The sequence below is a fragment of the Drosophila innubila genome, assembly GCF_004354385.1.
Source record: "Drosophila innubila isolate TH190305 chromosome 2L unlocalized genomic scaffold, UK_Dinn_1.0 5_B_2L, whole genome shotgun sequence".
In the NCBI taxonomy this organism is placed as follows: Eukaryota; Metazoa; Arthropoda; class Insecta; order Diptera; family Drosophilidae; genus Drosophila; species Drosophila innubila.
In genome coordinates this window covers 5153682-5173152 of record NW_022995373.1, presented here as the reverse complement: position 1 = coordinate 5173152, position 19471 = coordinate 5153682, and the positions used below count along the sequence as shown (strand labels likewise).

Sequence of the window (19471 nt, the reverse complement as noted above, 5' to 3'; positions counted from 1 at the left end):
ATTTCGAAAGGTCGCTAACCAAGAAAATACACCATTATTAAATATTTTGCCCAAATTTTAGAACATTGGGTTTAGTTCAAGATTTTTGTGTACTTAAAGTAGTATGTTTTCAATTTTTTCAGACTTGAATTAAACCCAAAGCGTGCTTAAAATATATCCGACAAATCTCATTTTAAGATTTTCGTACTTGCAAAAACCGAACTTGAAATATAATTTTTGTTCTCAACTTTAGAAACTCCGAACTTAGACAGCTTTTAAGATCATTTGTACTTGAAAATGGCCGGTTTAGGTATGAAAACTTGATTTTTTTTCTGAGTGTACATACCTTTTACCCAAAAATATCTTTTTTGCGCAGTGCCGATTGCCGAACTATTTTAATTTTTAAATATGATTATAATATTTATATAACATTCATATTAAATTCTTAATTGTTCGTCACAAAATTGGATATCAGAAATTTTGGGGCATCTAGCCTTTCGTCACTAGACTTTTACCTCGTGAAGAGGTTTTTTTTTTTGGGGGGGATCAATTTATTTCTCCAGCAACACTTTTTATTTGAAACAAACTTGATCTGCGTGGAAACGGTTTTTCGCGATTTACGGGGGCGGAGGGGGGCGTGTCAAAAATTAAAAACAAACTTGACCTGCGTGGTGTCTTTAAAAATTTGTGTGCCAAGTTTCGTATCTCTATCTCTTATAGTCACTGAGATCTAGGAGCTCACATGGACGGACAGACAGACAGACGGACAGACACATATGGCTATATCGACTCGGCTGTTGATGCTGATCAAGAATTTATATACTTTATGGGGTCGGAGATGCCTTCTTCTCCCTGTTACATATATTCCAACGATCACAATATACCCTTTTACCATGACCGATCCGATATGAACCAACTTCGGTCAGGATATATAAAACTCAGTAAAATGCATACTATATTAGTTTGATTGAGATATCTCATAAAACAAAAAAGTTTTCATACTAAGACTTGATTTTCGTCCGATCGGTCCTATGACAGCTATAGGATTTAGTGGTCCGATTTGAACCAACTCCGATCAAATTTGATCTGCCTTCAATATAGAGGATTCTATATACTAAGTTTGGTGTCATTAGCTTTTAAATTGTTCTTATAATTTGGATATGAAATTTGTTGTGTCGATTTGTGGGCGATAAAGGGGTCGTGGCCGAATTTTGAAACAAACTTGATCTGCTTGCAATATAGAGGAAGCTACATACCAAGTTTGGTTTCTCTAGCTCTTATAATCTCTGAGATCTAGGTGTTCATACAGACAGACGGACGGACAGACGGACATTGCTATATCGTCTGGGCTATTCATGCTGATCAAGAATATATATACTTTATAGGGTCTGCCACGCCTCCTTCTTCCTGTTACGCACATATTCTTTAAAACTAACCCAATAGACCCCTGTACTTTTTTTTTTAAAAATAAATATAAAAAAATAAAAAATATAAATAAAAAAATCTGAGTGCAGACACCATAATCTTGATTTAAGAACATTTTTTATTTATCAGTGTAGATATAAATCGCACTTAATCCTTGAATATAGTATATCAGCATACAAATATTTAAAGCATAAATCTATTTGACTCTTATTGCAGTGGTTTTACAATAATTTATTGTTGATCGATGACTTGGCTTAATGTTTAAAACTCAATAATATCTAACATGCACTACTATTAAACAACTATTTCTTTATCTGTATTTAAGTGGGTCTTGGAAAGTACCACTGGCCATCCGAATAAAACGTGGGATGGAAATTAGAATTGGAATATGCTGATTTGCTCGTCGCTTTTGATGAAATCGCTGATAGATACATATCACACTTGTATAGCCCCTGTCTTTGAGCCATTTTAATTCTCGATGTTAGCTGCTTTTTCCATTTTGTACGACGATTCTGGAACCACGTCTTTATTTGTACTTCTGTCAGAGATAATGTTTTCGAAAGCTCCATCCGCTTGCTTACGCTCAAATATTTATCCAGCTTGAATTCGTTTTCGAGACGATCTAACTGTTTTGCGCTATAGGTCTGCCGAGGTTTTCTATCAATTCCTTGCTTTCTGAATCGTTTTCCTGAGCAAAAAAAAAAAATTTAACTTATTAATCTTAATTTTTTAACCATATTTATTTCCTTACCTTGAACACTTATCAAGTGATGCAAATATGGAGGCATTGCCACTTTGAGAGGACAGTGAAAATGTGATGTTGAACTTTTAAATTCTGGCGAGTATGGACCTTCCATAGTATCATCTCTATTATATGGCATACTTTGCAGAAATGGTAACGATTTGGCAATAATTGTATTAAAGTTGCTCCAATATTCACCATTTGTATCTGCGAATATAAAAGCACAAGCATAAGTACATAAATTCGGGATGCAACTGGGAGGGTTAAAATTTAAGTGATTGAAGCGGGTACTGCTTCGTGTCGAATGACACCTTGATCATCCTAATAAGGCCCGCTATTTAAATGTATCCTTAAGCCCTATGCAAGTATTTTAGACAATCTGTCATAGAGTTAATTTCGGGTTTTCGATATTTCAATAGAGCAATGTGATTTTAAGCATTATAACCTATTATTATAGGCTAGTTCATTCGACGTATAATTCAAATGTGCCCAGTGGAAAAAGGGGAGGAGGTTGTCCTAGCATGTCGCAAAATGTTCGAGAATGAGCTTAGAATCGGACAAGTTGCGGACAGTGAATGAGCGATGAATGAAATTCAGCAAAACTCTCGTTTAAGGCCTCTCGCCCACTATAGATGAAAACGGAGCTGAAAGCTGAGAGGAAAAAAACAAACACACTGCACTCCTGCAAGTGCGCACATTGAAGCGTTCAGATCAGCTCGGTTTTATCAACCAAACATGTTTGATTTCATCATCTCCGCTTTCAGCTCTGCTTTTTTCAGATATAGTAGGCGCGTAGCCTTAGAGCAGTGGTGTCCAAAATTTGTGAAGTCAAACAAGCGTTGTTGAAAAGCCAAATTCTGCCGGAGCACAGTGGGACCATCTCTGATTTTGCTGTACAAAAATCATATCATTTGAGCCAATATATCTTTAAATTTTAAATCTTCAAAAATGTAAAAAGCTTTTGATAAAAAACTTAAGCTTTAAAATGAGAGATTGCACTGTGTGAAAGGCCCACTGGTTGATTCTGGGTTTTTTGTCAAAGCTGAAAAATATTTTCTGTTGAAATTTTACATGTAAAACTAAAAATAAAAAATCTTCTTTTTTTGTCCGAAACATAAATTTTAATCTTTTTTATCCATTAAACGGCATTGTTTAATGTACAAAAAAATTTTATCAAGCTTATCACAAAAAAAAAATAATTTTTTTTTTGAAAATCTGGTATGATGCTTGTCATAGCGAAAATGTACACTCAGAAAAATATGCCATCCTTAAGTTAGGTACGACTGTACTTGAATTTATACCGTTTCGTTCTTAAAATTTTAAGATTGCTGTGTACTAAAAATCTTGAATTAAGTATGAGTCGATCTTAATTTTAGAGTTCTGACCTCACATTCCTATGGCAGCTATCCGAAATAGTAGTCCGATTTTATCCAAACTTAGTCAGAATATATAAGACAATGAAAAATATATAATCCGTGAGTCTCGTAAAGATACCTCCAGAAACAATTGAGTTATTTGTACTAAACTAGTTATGATTTTTTTGTACTTAAAATAGTTTTTTTTTCAAGATTGAAAGGAAGTTAAAAATAAGATCGTTTCGTTCATAAAAGAAATACGTTTTGGGATATTTCATTTTCATTGTCGCACCGTAGAATTCTCAAGGGGTTCTAGCTACGCAAATTTGACGCTAAGGTTGGATCGCCGGTAAAATCAGCACCTATTTCGAAAGGTCGCTAATCAAGAAAATACACCATTATTAAATATTTTGCCTAATTTTAGTACACATACTTGAGTATGTTTTGAGATTAAAGTTAATTAATTATGACAATGTCTTTTACTAAAAAAAGTACATTTTGGGTTTAGTTCAATATTTTTGTGTACTTAAAGTAGTATGTTTTCAATTTTTTCAATCTTGAATTAAGTCCAAAGTGTACTTAAACCCCAAAAAATCTAATTTTAAGATTTCCGTACTTGCGAAAACCGAACCTTGAAATGAGATTTTTGTTCTCAACTTTAGAAATTCAGAACTTAGACAGCTTTAGAGATCATTTGTACTTGAAGTGCAATTGCACTGCGCTCTTCAGCTTTTGGACTATAAGTATGCTTAGGGTGCGCCTAGATGGTCTTGTCGACAGCCGAAGCTCGTTTGTTTATTCCCTTAGCTTCACGATGCAATACGTTTTGTGATCTCGTAGCCAGCCGAAGCATTAAGTTAAAGGAATAATTTTGCAGACGAGACCACCATATACTTATTTCATCATGGGCGCACCCAGATGCATGTAATTTTGTTAGAGAATTGATTAGCAAAGGCTCCTATAGTAGTGGGATGGAGTCCAAATGAGTCCAATTTTAGTTATATTCCATCAAGGTGGAAAAATAGTCAAATTTTAGTGATTTTTATAACATTGATAATATAAAAAGTAAATATGTGAAAAAACTAATTTGTCCGGAATTTATAAACCTACTGTTTATATAAAACTAGAAACATACAGATCGATCGAACTTGTCAACAAACCAGTTTTAAAGTTTGCATTTTTTGTAAAATTTGAACATTTGTGCGCGCTCGGAAAAATTGGTCAACTTTGAAAGGCTGTCACGCCCACAATTTTTTTTCTGTAATCTTTGAAGACTGCATTTATTACATTTATTCTATAAATAGCACGCTCGGCAGCTTGTTCTCTTACGATGCGAATTTTCGGCTGCTTTTGCTCTCACGACTCATGTGTTCGGTTGAAGCTCGAAAGTCAAACGTGCAGTTTGATTCGTCTTGGTTGCCTTCGTGTTTCTCTGCTTCGCATCAGAGAACTGCAACGGGTATGTTCGAGTATGATTGAGCACCACAGCGAGTTCGATCAAATCAACGCAGAGACTCGGTCGCAACGGGCTCGATCGAGTCACGGGTCTCTTTGTTTACGATCGAGTCGCGGGTATGATTTTTTTGCTTTCGAACAATTCGTGTCGAGTAGCGTTCGAGTCATACGATCTGATATGATTTTTGAGCGTTTGTGAGCGTTCGTTTCGATCGAGTCACGAGTCATGATCGAACTTGCTGACTGATTTGATTTGATTGTGATTGTTTAATTACAATCGAAAACGAAAGTGTTGATTTTGTATTTTTTCCTGCTTCTTCCAAGTAAATGTGCGCAAATATGTACATACATTTATATTTATGTAATTATATTATATTTATGTAAATGCATATTTATATGAACGCAATTATGTACACACATTTTATTAAAATTATTATTTATTATTTATTACTAATTATTTATTTAATTTTAAATAGTTTTTTATTTATTTAATGTCAATTTAGAATAGTTTACAAAATATAAAATAGAATGATGAAAAATGTCTGTTAAAAATTTAAATTTTAAATTAAAAGTAAAATGAAAAAATTAAATTAATTAATATTATAAGAGTATAATTTATTTTATATAATTTAAAGCTTGATATTTTTTCAAGTCTTTAAAAAATTTAAAATAGTATTATTTTAGGTAAATATCTATTATACGGTTCTCATCTCAAAAAAAAAAAAACCACAAATAGGGGGTGATTTATGATGAATTTATCAGTAAGAATTAGATTGGGGACTCACTTGGTTTATTTTTAAAAAATCATTGAAGTTTTCATACAAAATTAAATTTTGCATGGTTGTATTGTGCATTTTGTCACTACTTTGTCCGTTTACCAACACTACTTTTGTAAGCTAATTTGGGTAAGTACCTAATTTCGACGCGCCCGCGTTTTCCAACACTTTATATAACGGAATCGTGCAGAAAGCTATAATTTTGTTAAAATGTCGTGCACAGGTTGTAATATTACTGCGAGGGAGTTTCTTAGACTCAGTGAAAGTGAGTTGTTTGACTTCTTGCGGAGTCACAACGTTATACTAAGTGAAAAGATTTGCCCGAAGTGTGGTGCGGTGTGCCGATTGGCTGCACGTGAGGGATCGTCGCTTTTCTTCAGCTGCCGTGCGTACGTTACACAGCATGCGGGAAGCAACAAAAAAAAGCTTAAAATTCAGTGCAATTTTAAGCAAACAGTGCGTGCTAACACCTTCTTCGCGGGATCGAGGATGAGCATCGATGATATCTGCTCCTTCATTGTTTGGGACACTGTTCGCACGAAAAGTGAAACAGAATTCTTGGGAACAGAAATGCGATGGAGCAATCAGTCTGTTATAGACTTCAGGAGCTTCATGAGAGAAGTGTACATTGGAGCATTTATAATAGTCGTCCTACTATCGGAGGCCCGGGAAAAATAGTAGAGATAGACGAGGCAAAAGTGGGCAAAAGAAAGTATAACTGTGGACGACTGGTTGAAGGAATCGAGAGAGGAACTCGCGATTTCTTTATCCTTCCAGTTGAGAGTCGTGACAAGGAGACATTGCTCAACATTATAAAGGAGCACATTGCCGATGGGACTACCATCATATCCGACTGCTGGAAAGCATACAACTGTTTGGAGGATATAAACACCAAACAGTTAACCACTCCAAGAATTTTGTGGACCCAGGAACCGGAGCTCATACCCAAAACATCGAGCGACTGTGGCGAGACATGCGAGGCGACATCCCCCACTATGGACGGAAGAAGACCCACTATCTCGGATACCTTGCCAAGTTTAAGTTTCAGAAGAAATTTAAAAATGTCACGGATAGGATCCATGAGGTGTTTATGGCCATTGGAAGGCTTTACGACCCTTCCAAAGAGGTGGTAATAAATGAAGATGTCCATTTTGATGAGGTGAGTTGTATTGGATTTAAAAAAGCGCCGCAGGCAAAAATTTTTTTAAAAAAAATCGCGCGATTTGACGATTTTGACGCTGATGACGTAGATCCTGCAAATATTTAAGCTGCAGATGCCAAGAAGCCACATGCTTCGACCACTAAGGGAGCAACTATATTTCAAAAAGAAACATGCTGTTCACTAATTTCATTTTAGTTTATTTCAGTGAAGACGACAAGTCCCTGATGACCCTGATGACGATGATGACCCTGATGACCCTGATGACCCTGATGATCATGATGGCCAGCACCTAGTGGCCCTTTTCAGGGCCAGCAATTAGTGTGAAAAGAGATTAAATATTTTTCAATTTAAATTTAATGCAACATTTAAACACCAGTTCGAAGTAGTGTTGGTAATCGGTTATAAGTCGTGCGCGTCAAAATTAGTAACTTAACCAGATTTGGTTACAAAAGTAGTGTTGGTAAACGGACAAAGTAGTGACAAAATGCACAAAACAGCCATGCAAAATTTAATTTTGTATGAAAACTTCAATGATTTTTTAAAAATAAACCAATTGAGTCCCCAATCTAATTTTTACTGATAAATTCATCATAAATCACCCCCTATTTGTGGTTTTTTTTTTTTTTTTTTTGAGATGAGAACCGTATAATAGATAATTACCTTATTTTATTATGGGCATGTGTAATTGCATGTATGTATGTATATACATATGTATGTACTTATGTATACGCAGCCCGTAATAAATTTTACAATAAACGTCTTAAGCATAAATACTATTGCATTTATATACATACATTTTCTGAACGAGTTAACTCTAGTATGACTCGATGATTGATCCGATCGTTTGAACAAAACGGGTATGAATCAAATCAAATCAACCAGCAAGTTCGATCATGACTCGTGATTCGGTCGAAACGAACGCTCACAAGCGATCAGCATGGTCGCCGACGATTTGATTCGAACTGACCATTCGAATCAAACGCTCAGTTCGAACGATCGGCTCCGATCGCTTGAACAAAGTGAAAAAATCACATCGAGTACGAGTTAATGTTCGAATCTGATCGAACATTCATTACCCGTTGCAGTTCTCTGCTTCGCATACAAGCGGATTGTTTGAATGTATGAGTTTGGACAGAAGTGCCCTAGAGCTTAAGAACGGACGGTACGCGGATCATAAGCTGATCAGCGCGCAGGAAACGGACATGAACATGTTGCAACTCAACATATTCGTTTTGTCGTATGCGATGCAGCTTCGGCCTACAGAAATAAGTTTCGGCGCACGACACGACGGAAAATGTATGGACAACAATTGTTGTTGTCGTTCATTGTGTTGCGTTCTCTGTGCAATTATGCATTTGTGTTCTTTGCATCGTGTTTTAATTTTTTAACAAGACAAGCAAAGACGTGTGCCGCACAAAAAAAAAAAAAAGCTAGTCGGAAAGGCTATTGTCGAGATCCCGACCATAGGATACCAGTTACATATTTAAATATACATAAAAGTATACTTTAAAGAAATTACTTGTATTACTTTGAAAACATTAAATCGCCATAACTGCCGTTCTACTTGTCCGATCTCGATGTGATTCAGTGAGATAATAGAAAATACTAATAGACAATGGTAATTCTCACAAAAAACGTATTTTCTTAAAAAGTGTGGGTGTGGTGGTTTTTCGCGATTTACGGGAGCGGAAAGAGCGCGTCTTAAATTTGAAACTAACTTCATCAGCGTGGGGTCTACAGAAATCTATGTGCGAAATTTGGTTACTCTATCTCTAATAGCATCTGAGATAAAACAGTTCTTATGATAAATAACGTTACCTATTAATATTATCTACAATCTCACTTAACCTCAGGATTATCTGACAAGTAAAACGGGAGTAATAGATAACCTAAGTTACAATAAAGGTATTATTACAATTTAATCACCTTATAGTATTTAATAGTTTTTATTAGGTAGCAATTTCCTTAAAGTACTTTTATATATATTGAAATAAGTAACGGGTATCCTATGGTCGGGATCTCGATTATAGCCTTTCCCACTTGTTTTTTATTTCTTAAAATTGATAGTTAAGTTTATAAAAACTAAAACTCACAAGAAGGTATATAGCGCTAGCTGCAAAAGCTTTCGGCTATATTAAAAAAACTTAAAGTGGTATAAATTGCTATTTACATATAAACATTTTTTATATAACATTTTTTTCTTAGGATACTTTTTGATTATTGAGATACATTTGATAAACTTAGCGTTTAATTTAGATTATATTAAATTTCGTGATATACAAATTTGTTTTATTTTTTGGAATGTAATAATTTATTTACAGTTTTTTAATATTTATATTTGTTAAGCAGTCTGATGGTTTATTGTTTTCAAAAATTTGTATTCTGGCTTGACTTATTGCTGGGCATTGATCACGAATGTGTTTGTAAGTTTTGAGTGTCCTAAGCGGAGTCTGACGATTTTTATTTGGTCGAGTCTAGTTATGTTATTGTCTTTAGATATCTGGGGAAGGTAGTCGGTGATATTTAGACTGTTTTTGTAAATATTTTTGAACAGCGTTGATATATAGTGGTCCGATATCTACCAAATTTGGTTAGGATGTAATGGGCAATTAAAGATATCGAATTTATAAGTTTGATTGAGGTACCTCCAAAAACAAAAAGTTTTTCATACTTAAACTTGATTTTCTACCGATCGGCAATATGGCAGCTATATGATATAGTGGACCGATTTGAACCAACTTCGGTAAGGATGCATAACACCAACTTATATGCATATTCTATCAGATTAGCTAATATATCGCAAAAAACAAAAAAGGTTTTCATACAAAAACTTGATTTTTGACCGATCGGACCTAAATGATATAGTTCACAGATTTGAACCAAAATTGGTGAAGCTGTAAAGAACAATATGGAATACACAGTTTGTGAGTTTGGTTGAAATATCTTAAAAAATAAAAAAGTATTTTATACTAAAGTTGGATGTTCGACTGATCGTTCCAATGGGAGCTATATTGAAAAGTCAACCGATTTGAACAAAATTCGGTAGGGACATATGACACATTACCAGACACACAACCTGCGAGATTGCATGGTATATCTTATGAAACAGCAGAAGTTATCATACTAAAGGCTGATTCTGAACCGATCTCTCTTATGGCAGCTATACGATATAGTCGACCGATTTAAACCATATGTGGTCAAAATGTGTAAAATAACAACAAATTGATATTGTGTGAGATTGGTTAAGATATCTAAAAAATCACAACAAATTTTAATACTAAAGGTCATGCCGCTCCACAAGGCAGTCATCAATAATATTATATCGCCGTCTCTCCAAAGATTTTAATAAATCATATCTTAAACGACGTGCAATTAATTCAGCTATGCAAATATTATAGAAAAGAAAATGTTATACATTTTTTTCAACATTTCCGCTCGCTGTGCTACAGTCAAGCATACTCGACTGTCGGAGACCCCGTACTTACTATCAAAAAAGCAAAACTGCTAAAAGCTCAAAAATAATTAGCTCTCTCGACGCGATCGGTCTTATGACAGTTATTTGATATAGTGGTCCAATTTAACCAATAAACCAAGTTATTTGCATACTGTATTAGTTTGGTTGAGATATTTCATAAAACCAAAACGTTTTTCATGATATTGTGGTCCGATCCAAAAAAAAAAACAAACTTGGTCTGCCTGCAATATACCGGAATCTATATACTAAGTTTGGTGTCACTAGCTTTTAATTTGTTCTTATAATTTGGATATGAAATTTCCTTTGTCGACTTGTTTGATCTGCTTGCAATATAGAAGAGCCTACATACCAAGTTTGGTGTCTCTAGCTCTTATAGTCTCTGAGATCTATTTGTTCATACAGACAGACGGACATTGCCAGATCGACTCAGCTATTATAGTAAGCAAGGAGACCCCGTGCTTACTATAGAAAAAGCTAAGACTGCTAAATATTAAAAAATATTCTGCTCACTTGACGCCCTTACAGAGCGCTGTATTACATTTTCGACTACATGTTGGCAGCTTTATGATATAGTAAACCGATTTAGCTGATAGGAATGTATGAAACAAACTTAAAAGCATATTCTGTCAGTTTGTTTACGATATATCATAAAACAAGAAAGTTTTTCAAACTAAGACTTGATTTTCGGCCGATCTTTCTTATGACAGCTTTATAATATACGGGTCCGATTGGAACCAAATTTGTTCAGGAGATTTAAAACCAAGTTAGATATATATTATATCAGCTTGCTTATGATATCTCAAAAAACAAAAAAGTTTTTTATTCTAAGACTTAATTTTCGCTCGATCGGTCCTATGACAGCTATATGATATAGTGCTACATGAACCAACTTTGGTAAGGATGTAAAATACTTAAATGCATAGTCAATAAGTTTGGTAATGATATCTCATAAAACAAACAAGTTTTTTATACTAAGACTTAATATTGGAAAAAGTTAAATTAAAAAAAAAAACTCACAATAAAAAAAATTGTTTTTCGTCATATGGGGCCCAAAATCTATCCAAAAATGTTGGTTTGGTTCTTGTAATAGTCAAAAAGTTCAAATGTGTTGCCTAGTGTAAAGTAAAAGTTTTTTGTTTTTTTTTAGATATCTTGGCCAAACTGATATAAAATGCATCTAACTTAGTTTTATATATCCTGACCAAAGTTTGTTCAAATCGGACCCCCATATCATATAGCTGTCATAGGGCGAAAATCAAGTCTTAGTATGAAAAACTTTTTTGTTTTTATGAGGAATTGTTTGTTCTCATTTTTGTTTTTCCCCTGCATTATTAAATATTTTGGTCCAGGCACATGATGATGATCGATGAGGTCAAGCTCTTCTTATCTTGGTTTGCTTTGTGCTTAAGTTCGTATTACAGTAAAGAGAGATTATGTAACTTTGTTCACAAAAGAAACTATGCGTTGTCAAAAATGCAGACGTCTGATCACTTCGGCTGTTAATCGGAGACTGTTATTTCAATATATATGAAAGTATTTATTTTATTTAAATTACTTTGAAAACATTAATTCGCCATAACTGTCGTTCTACATGTCCGATATTAATGCGATTCAGTGGGATAATAGATACTAATAATATATATCAGTGATTACGACAAAAAACTTATTATCTTAAAAACTGTAGCAGTGGTGTTTTTTTTTCGCGATTTGCGGGCACGGAGGGGAAAGTGGATTAAATTTGAAACAAACGTGATCTGCGTTGGATCTATAGAAATCTGTGTGCCAAATTTGGTTACTCTATTTCTCTTAGGCTCTGAGATCCTTTTGTTTATAAAGACGAACGTATTAAAAATTTAAAGCTAACTTGAGCTGCTCCAGCGCCCTTGGAGTCTGTGTGTGGAATTTTGGTATCTTCATCTCTTATAGTCTCTGAGATCTAGGCGCTCACACGGATGTAGAGACAGACCGACGGACAAACGGACGGACGGACAGACATACATGGCTATATCGACTCGGCTCTTGATGCTGGTCAAGAATATATATACTTTATAGGGTCGGAGATGGGTCAGTTTTTGTACGATAACTATGCTTAGGCGCGCCTAGATGCAGGCAAAACCGGGGAAATATAGTTAAAGAATTAAATACCGAAGCGTACTGTAGTAGTGGGATAGTGGGATAGCAAAAAGATCAGTCGCATAACTTGTCTATAATTCAGCTGAAAAGTTTGTATTTTTTGTAAAATTTGGTTATTTGTGCGCTCACAAAAAAATGTGTCAGCTGCGAGAGGCTGTCACGCCCTCAATTTTTACCCGATTTCAAAAACTTTTGGATTCGTAATCTTTGAAGATTACTCTTTCGAATGCATATATTACTTTTTGCGAACGCTTTCGTCAAAATAATGGATTTTTGCCACGCTTTTCGGCCTGCTGCCCCAGTGTGCGCCCCTGCGGGAGCCTTAAGCAACAGCAACAACAACTTAATAGTTTGCGAAGTCTTAAAATATTTATATCTTTATATATATCGACAACTCGACTTTCGCGGAAGCGATTTAATGATCGACCGTAATAAATAAACTTCAAAATTCCCAAAGTTTAAATGGAGCATAAAAACGATTCAAGAAAAGAGATTTGTACTCAAAGAACGCGTGTATTTTCGAATTAAAAATAAATTTCTTTGGGAAAACTCGATATTTTCAACTCGGTCTATTATTTTCCGATTTATCGACAACTCGATACTTATTTTTGTCGATTTTCTGTTTCGATATAAAACTCGATCTAAAATTTGGATTTACATCACTAATTTATACCCTTTGTTTTTCCATAAAAGTATGGAGCAATAGCAAAGTGCTGCCGATGGAGCCCTTAAAATCCGCGGGGGAGCTCTACAACTTTGAAAGCAATCTTAAGGACAGAAAAGTCTATAAGAATTTTGTAAGTAGTTTTTGGAAACTTACATTTGATTTACTTGTGCCCTCACTAATGTACATTTATAAGAAAAATCGGTGCTATCGATAAGTATGTAACTTCCTGTCCTCATTGCAAAACATTTGCATTAAGCATTTAGTTTTGTTTACAAATCGTTTGACAACCGAAATTAAAATACTTTGATAAAATGAATTGAGAAATTTGGAGCTTATTTTGCTGCTTAAAACGGAATTCTTAATGTTCAAAGGATTATCCAACTCTTTCGGATTGAAAACCATTCAGAAAAACCATTGCGAAGCGTCTAAGAAAATATGTTTTAGAAGGGTACGGAATATTCAGAATCAGGTTGTGGTGCAATATGCCCCCGGTGAAAAAGGACTCACTTATTCGGTTTGATCACATTAAATAAAGAAAAGATCATAAGAATCGTCTGTGGAACAACGAATGATTGGAAAGGTGCAAGTGCTTCAAGAGCAACAGTCTGAAATTTTGATAATTCCAATAATGTTGCACACAAATTATTGTATTACTTATTAGTTTGCATATTAATAAAGATTAGAATTATTAGCTATAACCAATACTTTTTTTTTTATAATTTTTGTATCGTTTCAAATTTGGCGCCATTTACTTATTTTATATGTGTGTAATCTAGTGATAAAACTTTCTCGACATCCTAAACAAATACAAAATATCTTGGCGTGGAACAAATTCCATAAATGTGTGCTAGGCTTGCACATCACATTAGGCATTAGAAGTAAGTTATACTAAATGATTTATTGTATACATATGAGTTTTAAAAGTAACTGTTCTTTTATATCCCACACAAAAAAACCTCTACACGAGGTAATAGTCTAGTGACGAAAGCAATTTCTAATCCCAAAATTTCTGATTTCCAATTTAGTGACGAACAAAATTCAGTTAAATCTAATAATGTTAAATAAAAATATAAATTAATAAAAAAAAGCGAAAGTCCGATAAGAACTAACTTCGGTCAGGATTTTTAAAACTGACTTAAATGCAAATGCTATCAATTTGGTTTAAATATCTCACTAAACAAACAAGTTTTTCATACTAAAACCTTATTTTGAGTCCGATTTGAACCAATGTTTCATATACCAAAAAACGCGAAATTGTACGTATTACAACATATTTAAATTTAACAGAAATCGTTTTAGCCGTTTTGTCAGAAATCGCCAAAATGTAAGCTTAAAAACTTTATTTCAAAATGTACGCCTAAAAGCCCTCAAACACAACTTTCCAATGATATATAGAGCATATCTGTAGCTGCTATGGTTTGGAAACTGTTGAGGTCTCAATTTTACCGGGACTTAGCGTTTTCCTGCTATACCATCGTTTTTTTCAAAAAGTCGTAGAGCAAACATTTCTAGATTTTCGAAAAGGAATAAATCCCCATCATTAAATTGAAGCTTCTTTAGCGCTTTGATACAAACACATTTACTGTCATTTGTGATCCAACTCATACCATATGAGTTTAAGCCCAAAAGGCGTAGTGAATCCTTGCCTGTTTCTCTCACAGCCCGGCAGCTCCAACGTACAGGAGCCCGCCAGTACGACTTCAAAAAACAAGACCTGTGCTCCGATTTTGACTGTATTCATTATCAAAATGTTAGAGGCCTCCTTACTAAGCTTAAAAAGCTATATTTGAGTAGTATGTCGTTTGATTCTGATATAATTGATTTGTCAGAAACTTAGTTAAATCCTACAGTATCTGATTCTGAAGTTATGTCAAATAATTATCTTTAATATAGAAATGACCGACCGACTCGAAGTGGTGGAATACTTATAGCCATTAAATCGGCACTTCAGTCAGAACGCATTACTTTTAATGTGACTACCGATATTGAAATTGTTGCTGTCAAAGTAACTTTTTCAACTCGATCAAATTTTATCACTTGCTCTTATATCCCTCCAAAAGCTTCTCCGGCAGTTTACTCGCAGCATTTTGCCTTTATTGAAGAAATTAATCTTCACGTCAAAGATAAGGACTTATTTATTGTGCTAGGTGATTTTAATTTGGCTAAAATTTCTTGGTAATTTTTCAGTAACACAAATTACCTTGTTCCCTTAAACCAAGATAATTTTGGATAACTTGCTTGATCTCTCATTGTTTCAAATGAATTCAATAAGAAATCATAATGACCGAATTCTTGATCTGGTTTTAATAAATGAGTTCTCAAATACTGCCGTCTCAAGGGCATCCCTATTAAGCATCCCTGAAGATTTACATCATCCTACTATAGAAATTTCTATCTCAATCTCCAAACCTTTTAGTCCACCTCTATTGAACTTATCCTTGCTACCGACTGGTGATTTTTAAAAAAAGCTACTGACATCGATATTGCCCTTAGTTCTTTCTATGAGACTCTAAATGCACTCTTAGATGTGTGTATTTCAAATTATGTTCCACCGTCTGGTTCAATAAAGCCTACTTGGTTTACACCATTAAATCCAAATATTAAAAAAAAATAAAAGAAGTCTGGTTCAAGTCTTGACTGTTCTAAGTAGCCAAGTCGGACTTCGCCAATTTAAACTCGCTATGCTAAGAGAACTATCTAATCCGATGCAAAAGACAGTTCTCCCGTGACCCTAAACAATTTTACAAATTTGTTAATTTGAAGCGTAAATCCCCCAGATTACCCTCCTCTTCCTCAGCAACGACTCTGCAGCCGCTGAACTATTTGCTAACTTTTTTCAATCCACCTACTCTCCAATCTCCACTTCCAACTCATCTTATCCTTATTCTATTTTTCAATCAAACACTATGTTTGCTACCTCTATTTCTTATAAGACTATTATCTCTTCTATTAGCTCTTTAAAATCTTCTTTCATTCCTATTTTTTTTCTAAATTTTTTGAAAATATCCTTGTTTCTTCTTTGCAGCATCTCTGTAAATCGATCATTTCCCCTGCACGACCAACTTGCTTGAATTTACCTCCCTGGTAAATGATGCATTTTCAGAGATAAAGCAAACTGATGTCATATTCACTGACTTCAGTGAAGCCTTTAACTCTGTGAACCATGACCTCTTACTTTACAAACTTAATTGCATAGGCTTCCCTTCCGCCTTTGTGCGTTGGGTTTCCACCTACTTAAAATGTAGGACCCAAAAAGTGCTTCTTAGGTCAACCATTTCGAGTTCGGTTCACTTTACTTCTGGTGTACCTCAAGGTAGTGAATTACTGTTCATGCATTTGGAGCCCGCAGTATCAAATAAACCAGAATCGAATTGAATCAGTTCAAAAGCAATTCTTGCTTTTCGCCTCACGTGGTTTTAACTGGGATCCCAACCTTCGTTTACCACCGTGCTCCCATAGGCTTCGTCTTCTCAATCTTCCGTCTTTAATTAATCGTAAGAAAACTCTTGGTGTTGTTTTTCTTCACAAATTGATTATTGGAGAGATCGTTTCTAGTTCCCTTCTGGCCCGCCTCACCTTTTCGGTCCCCTGCAGGTCTACTAGGAATTACAAGCCTTTATTTTTATCTATATGCACAACTAATTACGCTTCACACAGTTCGTTTCGTGTTTTATGCACCAACTATAATAGCCTCTTTCAAGTTTTCTCCTCAGATTTCTCTCACCCTCGCCCTTTTGTAAAATCCGCACTTTTCCAATACCTATAGTTAAGTCCATGACCTTACTAATACTAATAACTTGTTATATTACATTATACTAGTCTAACATTTATACAATTACTAATAACAACTTTAATCTTTGTTGATCTGATTGGTTTTTTCTGGGTTTTCCTCAATCCTTTCAACAAATGCTGGATCAATTATAATTTTTGCATACCCCAGGTCTAATTCTAATTTTAATATTTTTTTTTACAGTTCATAATTTATATTTAATTTTATTTTTAATCTTTAACTTAATTTTTATACTTGGTAATTTTTTTCTTTGCCGACTGCTTTAAGTCGTGCCTAAATAAATAAATATAATAAAATAAAAAAAAAAAATAAAAACTACTATTTAAATTGTGCTTACGTTTAACGAAAATAGTACTGGGTGCATTTGTAGGCGTTACATTAATCAAATTATTATTATTTTGTTTTGTACAATCCAGATGAGAGTCATTGTTGCGACACAAGATACTGTCGATACTAAACGAACAGAATCGACCAACATTTCTGTTATTGGTAACGTCTGAAGATTTCTTATCAGTTGAATTTTCATTAGATTTGCATAATAAATCACTTATTTCCACATCATGTTTAACACTTGTAGTATTTTCACGCATGGTTTCTTTACATGATCCGGAATCCGAGTACTGCCGATTCATTTTAAACGATTTCAGTCTGAGACGCTTAGCAGCTTACTAAAGTTATCACATTTTTATTTTCCGCATTTCTATAAAATGATTTGAGAGCACGTGTGATCTGTCCACTGCGACATTCCAGACTCCGCCCCGATATTAGCACAATAGCCCCAAAGTCCACGCAAAACTAAAGTACAATGCAATGTAGTGCTAAGTGCTGAGAATGACTGTCCATATCGTGACGACAGGTAAAACCAACCACCAATCATAATGCGAGGCGGCAACTTGTTCGAGTCATTTTCGAATTGGGTTTGACTTACACAAATCATAGCCATGTATATATGTATGTGTGGATGTATGAAAATGTCTGGTCCATACTTTAATACGTATGTGTATGTATTAATGTGCGAGTAACAGCAGCTGACTGTTAGAGTATACATGTCCATTCTTAGACACAAATGATATCGTTAGCATTAACATTCCGAATGCTTATTGATTGCTATTCAAATTTGAGATGTGTTAATGATTTACTACTATTTGACAAACAATTTTAACGTGCCGCTCCACATAAGCGCATATGTATGTATGTATGTACATACATGTGTAACTGCGAGTGTGAAATTGAGCATCTGAAGAAAACACACACACACATGCTCGCATATTACGAGTCTTGTTGTACTCGTATGTATATGTACATACAGTCACTACCAGATATAGTGACACTTATTATACCCTGAGCCCATTGAAAATCGTCAAAAAAGGGTACAATGTGCTTGGGTGAATAAATGTAACAGGCAGGAGGGGGCGTGGCAGACCCCCAAAAGTATATATATTCTTGATCAGGATCAACAACCGAGTCGATTGAGCCATGTCCGTCCGCCCGTCCGTCTGTTTGAACGCGTCAATCTCAGAGAACATAAGAGCTAGAGACTTCAAACTTGGTAAGTAGGTTCCTGAATACCGTACGCAGAAAAAGTATGTTTTTTTGTTCATCGGACCTCTATATCATATAGCTGGCAGCTAATGATAGATCGAAAATGAAGTTTTAGTATGAAAATGTTTTTTTTTTTTTTTTGAGATATCAGAACCAAACTGATAGAATATGCATCGGGGCTGGTGTTATACATCCTGATAAAATTTGGTTGAAATCGGTCAACTATATCATATAGCTGCCATAGGAACAATACATCGAAAATGAAGTTTTAGTATGAAAAAGTTTTTTGTTTGTTGAGATATCTGAACCAAACTGATAGAATATACATCTCGACTTGTAATCTACATCCTAGTTTAAATCAGCCTACTATATCATATAGCTTTCATGGATACGCTCAGTCGAAAATCAAGTTTTAGTATGAAAAAGTATATTGTTTTTAAAAAAAATCTTAACCAAACTGATAGAATATGCATTAAAGTTGGTGTTATATATCCTGGCCAAATTTGGTTCAAATCGGTTTCCTATATTATATAGCTGTCAATCGGTCGATTTCAGGGTATCCTACTGTCGAGCGTGCTCGACTATTACCGCCCACTAGTTATATTTTTAAAACTAGGGGAACTTTTAATCGAAATATTATAATATTAACTTTAATTTCATTTATCTTATTTTATATTTTTATCTATCTTAACTAAGCAATTATTTCAAAAACATATTCAAACATCTATTGGGTCAAATAATATGTGAGCGACTGTAGATGCAATCAACAGTTAGCACAATGACACTGATGTCGTCTTTTGTGTAATCTGGCAATTAGGTGTAAAAAATACATACATATAAAAATGATCACGTTCCTTTTAAAAGTATATGCATACAGATACAGACGGGTATATGTCAATATCTACACATATTTAGACACACTCGAACCTGTATTTATTCTTGAATATCTTATGGGCCGCACCCTGTACTT

At 34.5% G+C, this 19471-nt stretch overlaps 1 protein-coding gene across 1 annotated transcript; it reads right to left on the bottom strand.

Moving 5' to 3' along the window:
* Positions 1 to 1504: 1504 nt before the first annotated feature.
* Positions 1505 to 17769, bottom strand: LOC117782585 (homeobox protein B-H2). The gene is made up of 3 exons (XM_034619608.1): positions 17297 to 17769; positions 2156 to 2353; positions 1505 to 2092 (listed from the first exon to the last, which is right to left on the bottom strand). The coding sequence occupies exons 1-3, from the start codon at positions 17589 to 17591 to the stop codon at positions 1725 to 1727; spliced, it is 861 nt and encodes a 286-aa protein (XP_034475499.1). The 5' UTR covers positions 17592 to 17769; the 3' UTR covers positions 1505 to 1724.
* Between the last annotated feature and the right edge of the window lie 1702 nt (positions 17770 to 19471).

What these genes read in the sequence shown, in the direction of transcription:
- LOC117782585 (XM_034619608.1), bottom strand. Translation starts at nt 17,591, where the DNA reads ATGAATCGGCAGTACTCGGATTCCGGATCATGTAAAGAAACCATGCGT. An exon ending in CAGTACTATTTTCGTTAAAC is followed by an intron (nt 2,354 to 17,296) that starts GTAAGCACAATT and finishes TTATATTCGCAG; the next exon opens with ATACAAATGGTGAATATTGG. An exon ending in TCACTTGATAAGTGTTCAAG is followed by an intron (nt 2,093 to 2,155) that starts GTAAGGAAATAA and finishes TTTTTTGCTCAG; the next exon opens with GAAAACGATTCAGAAAGCAA.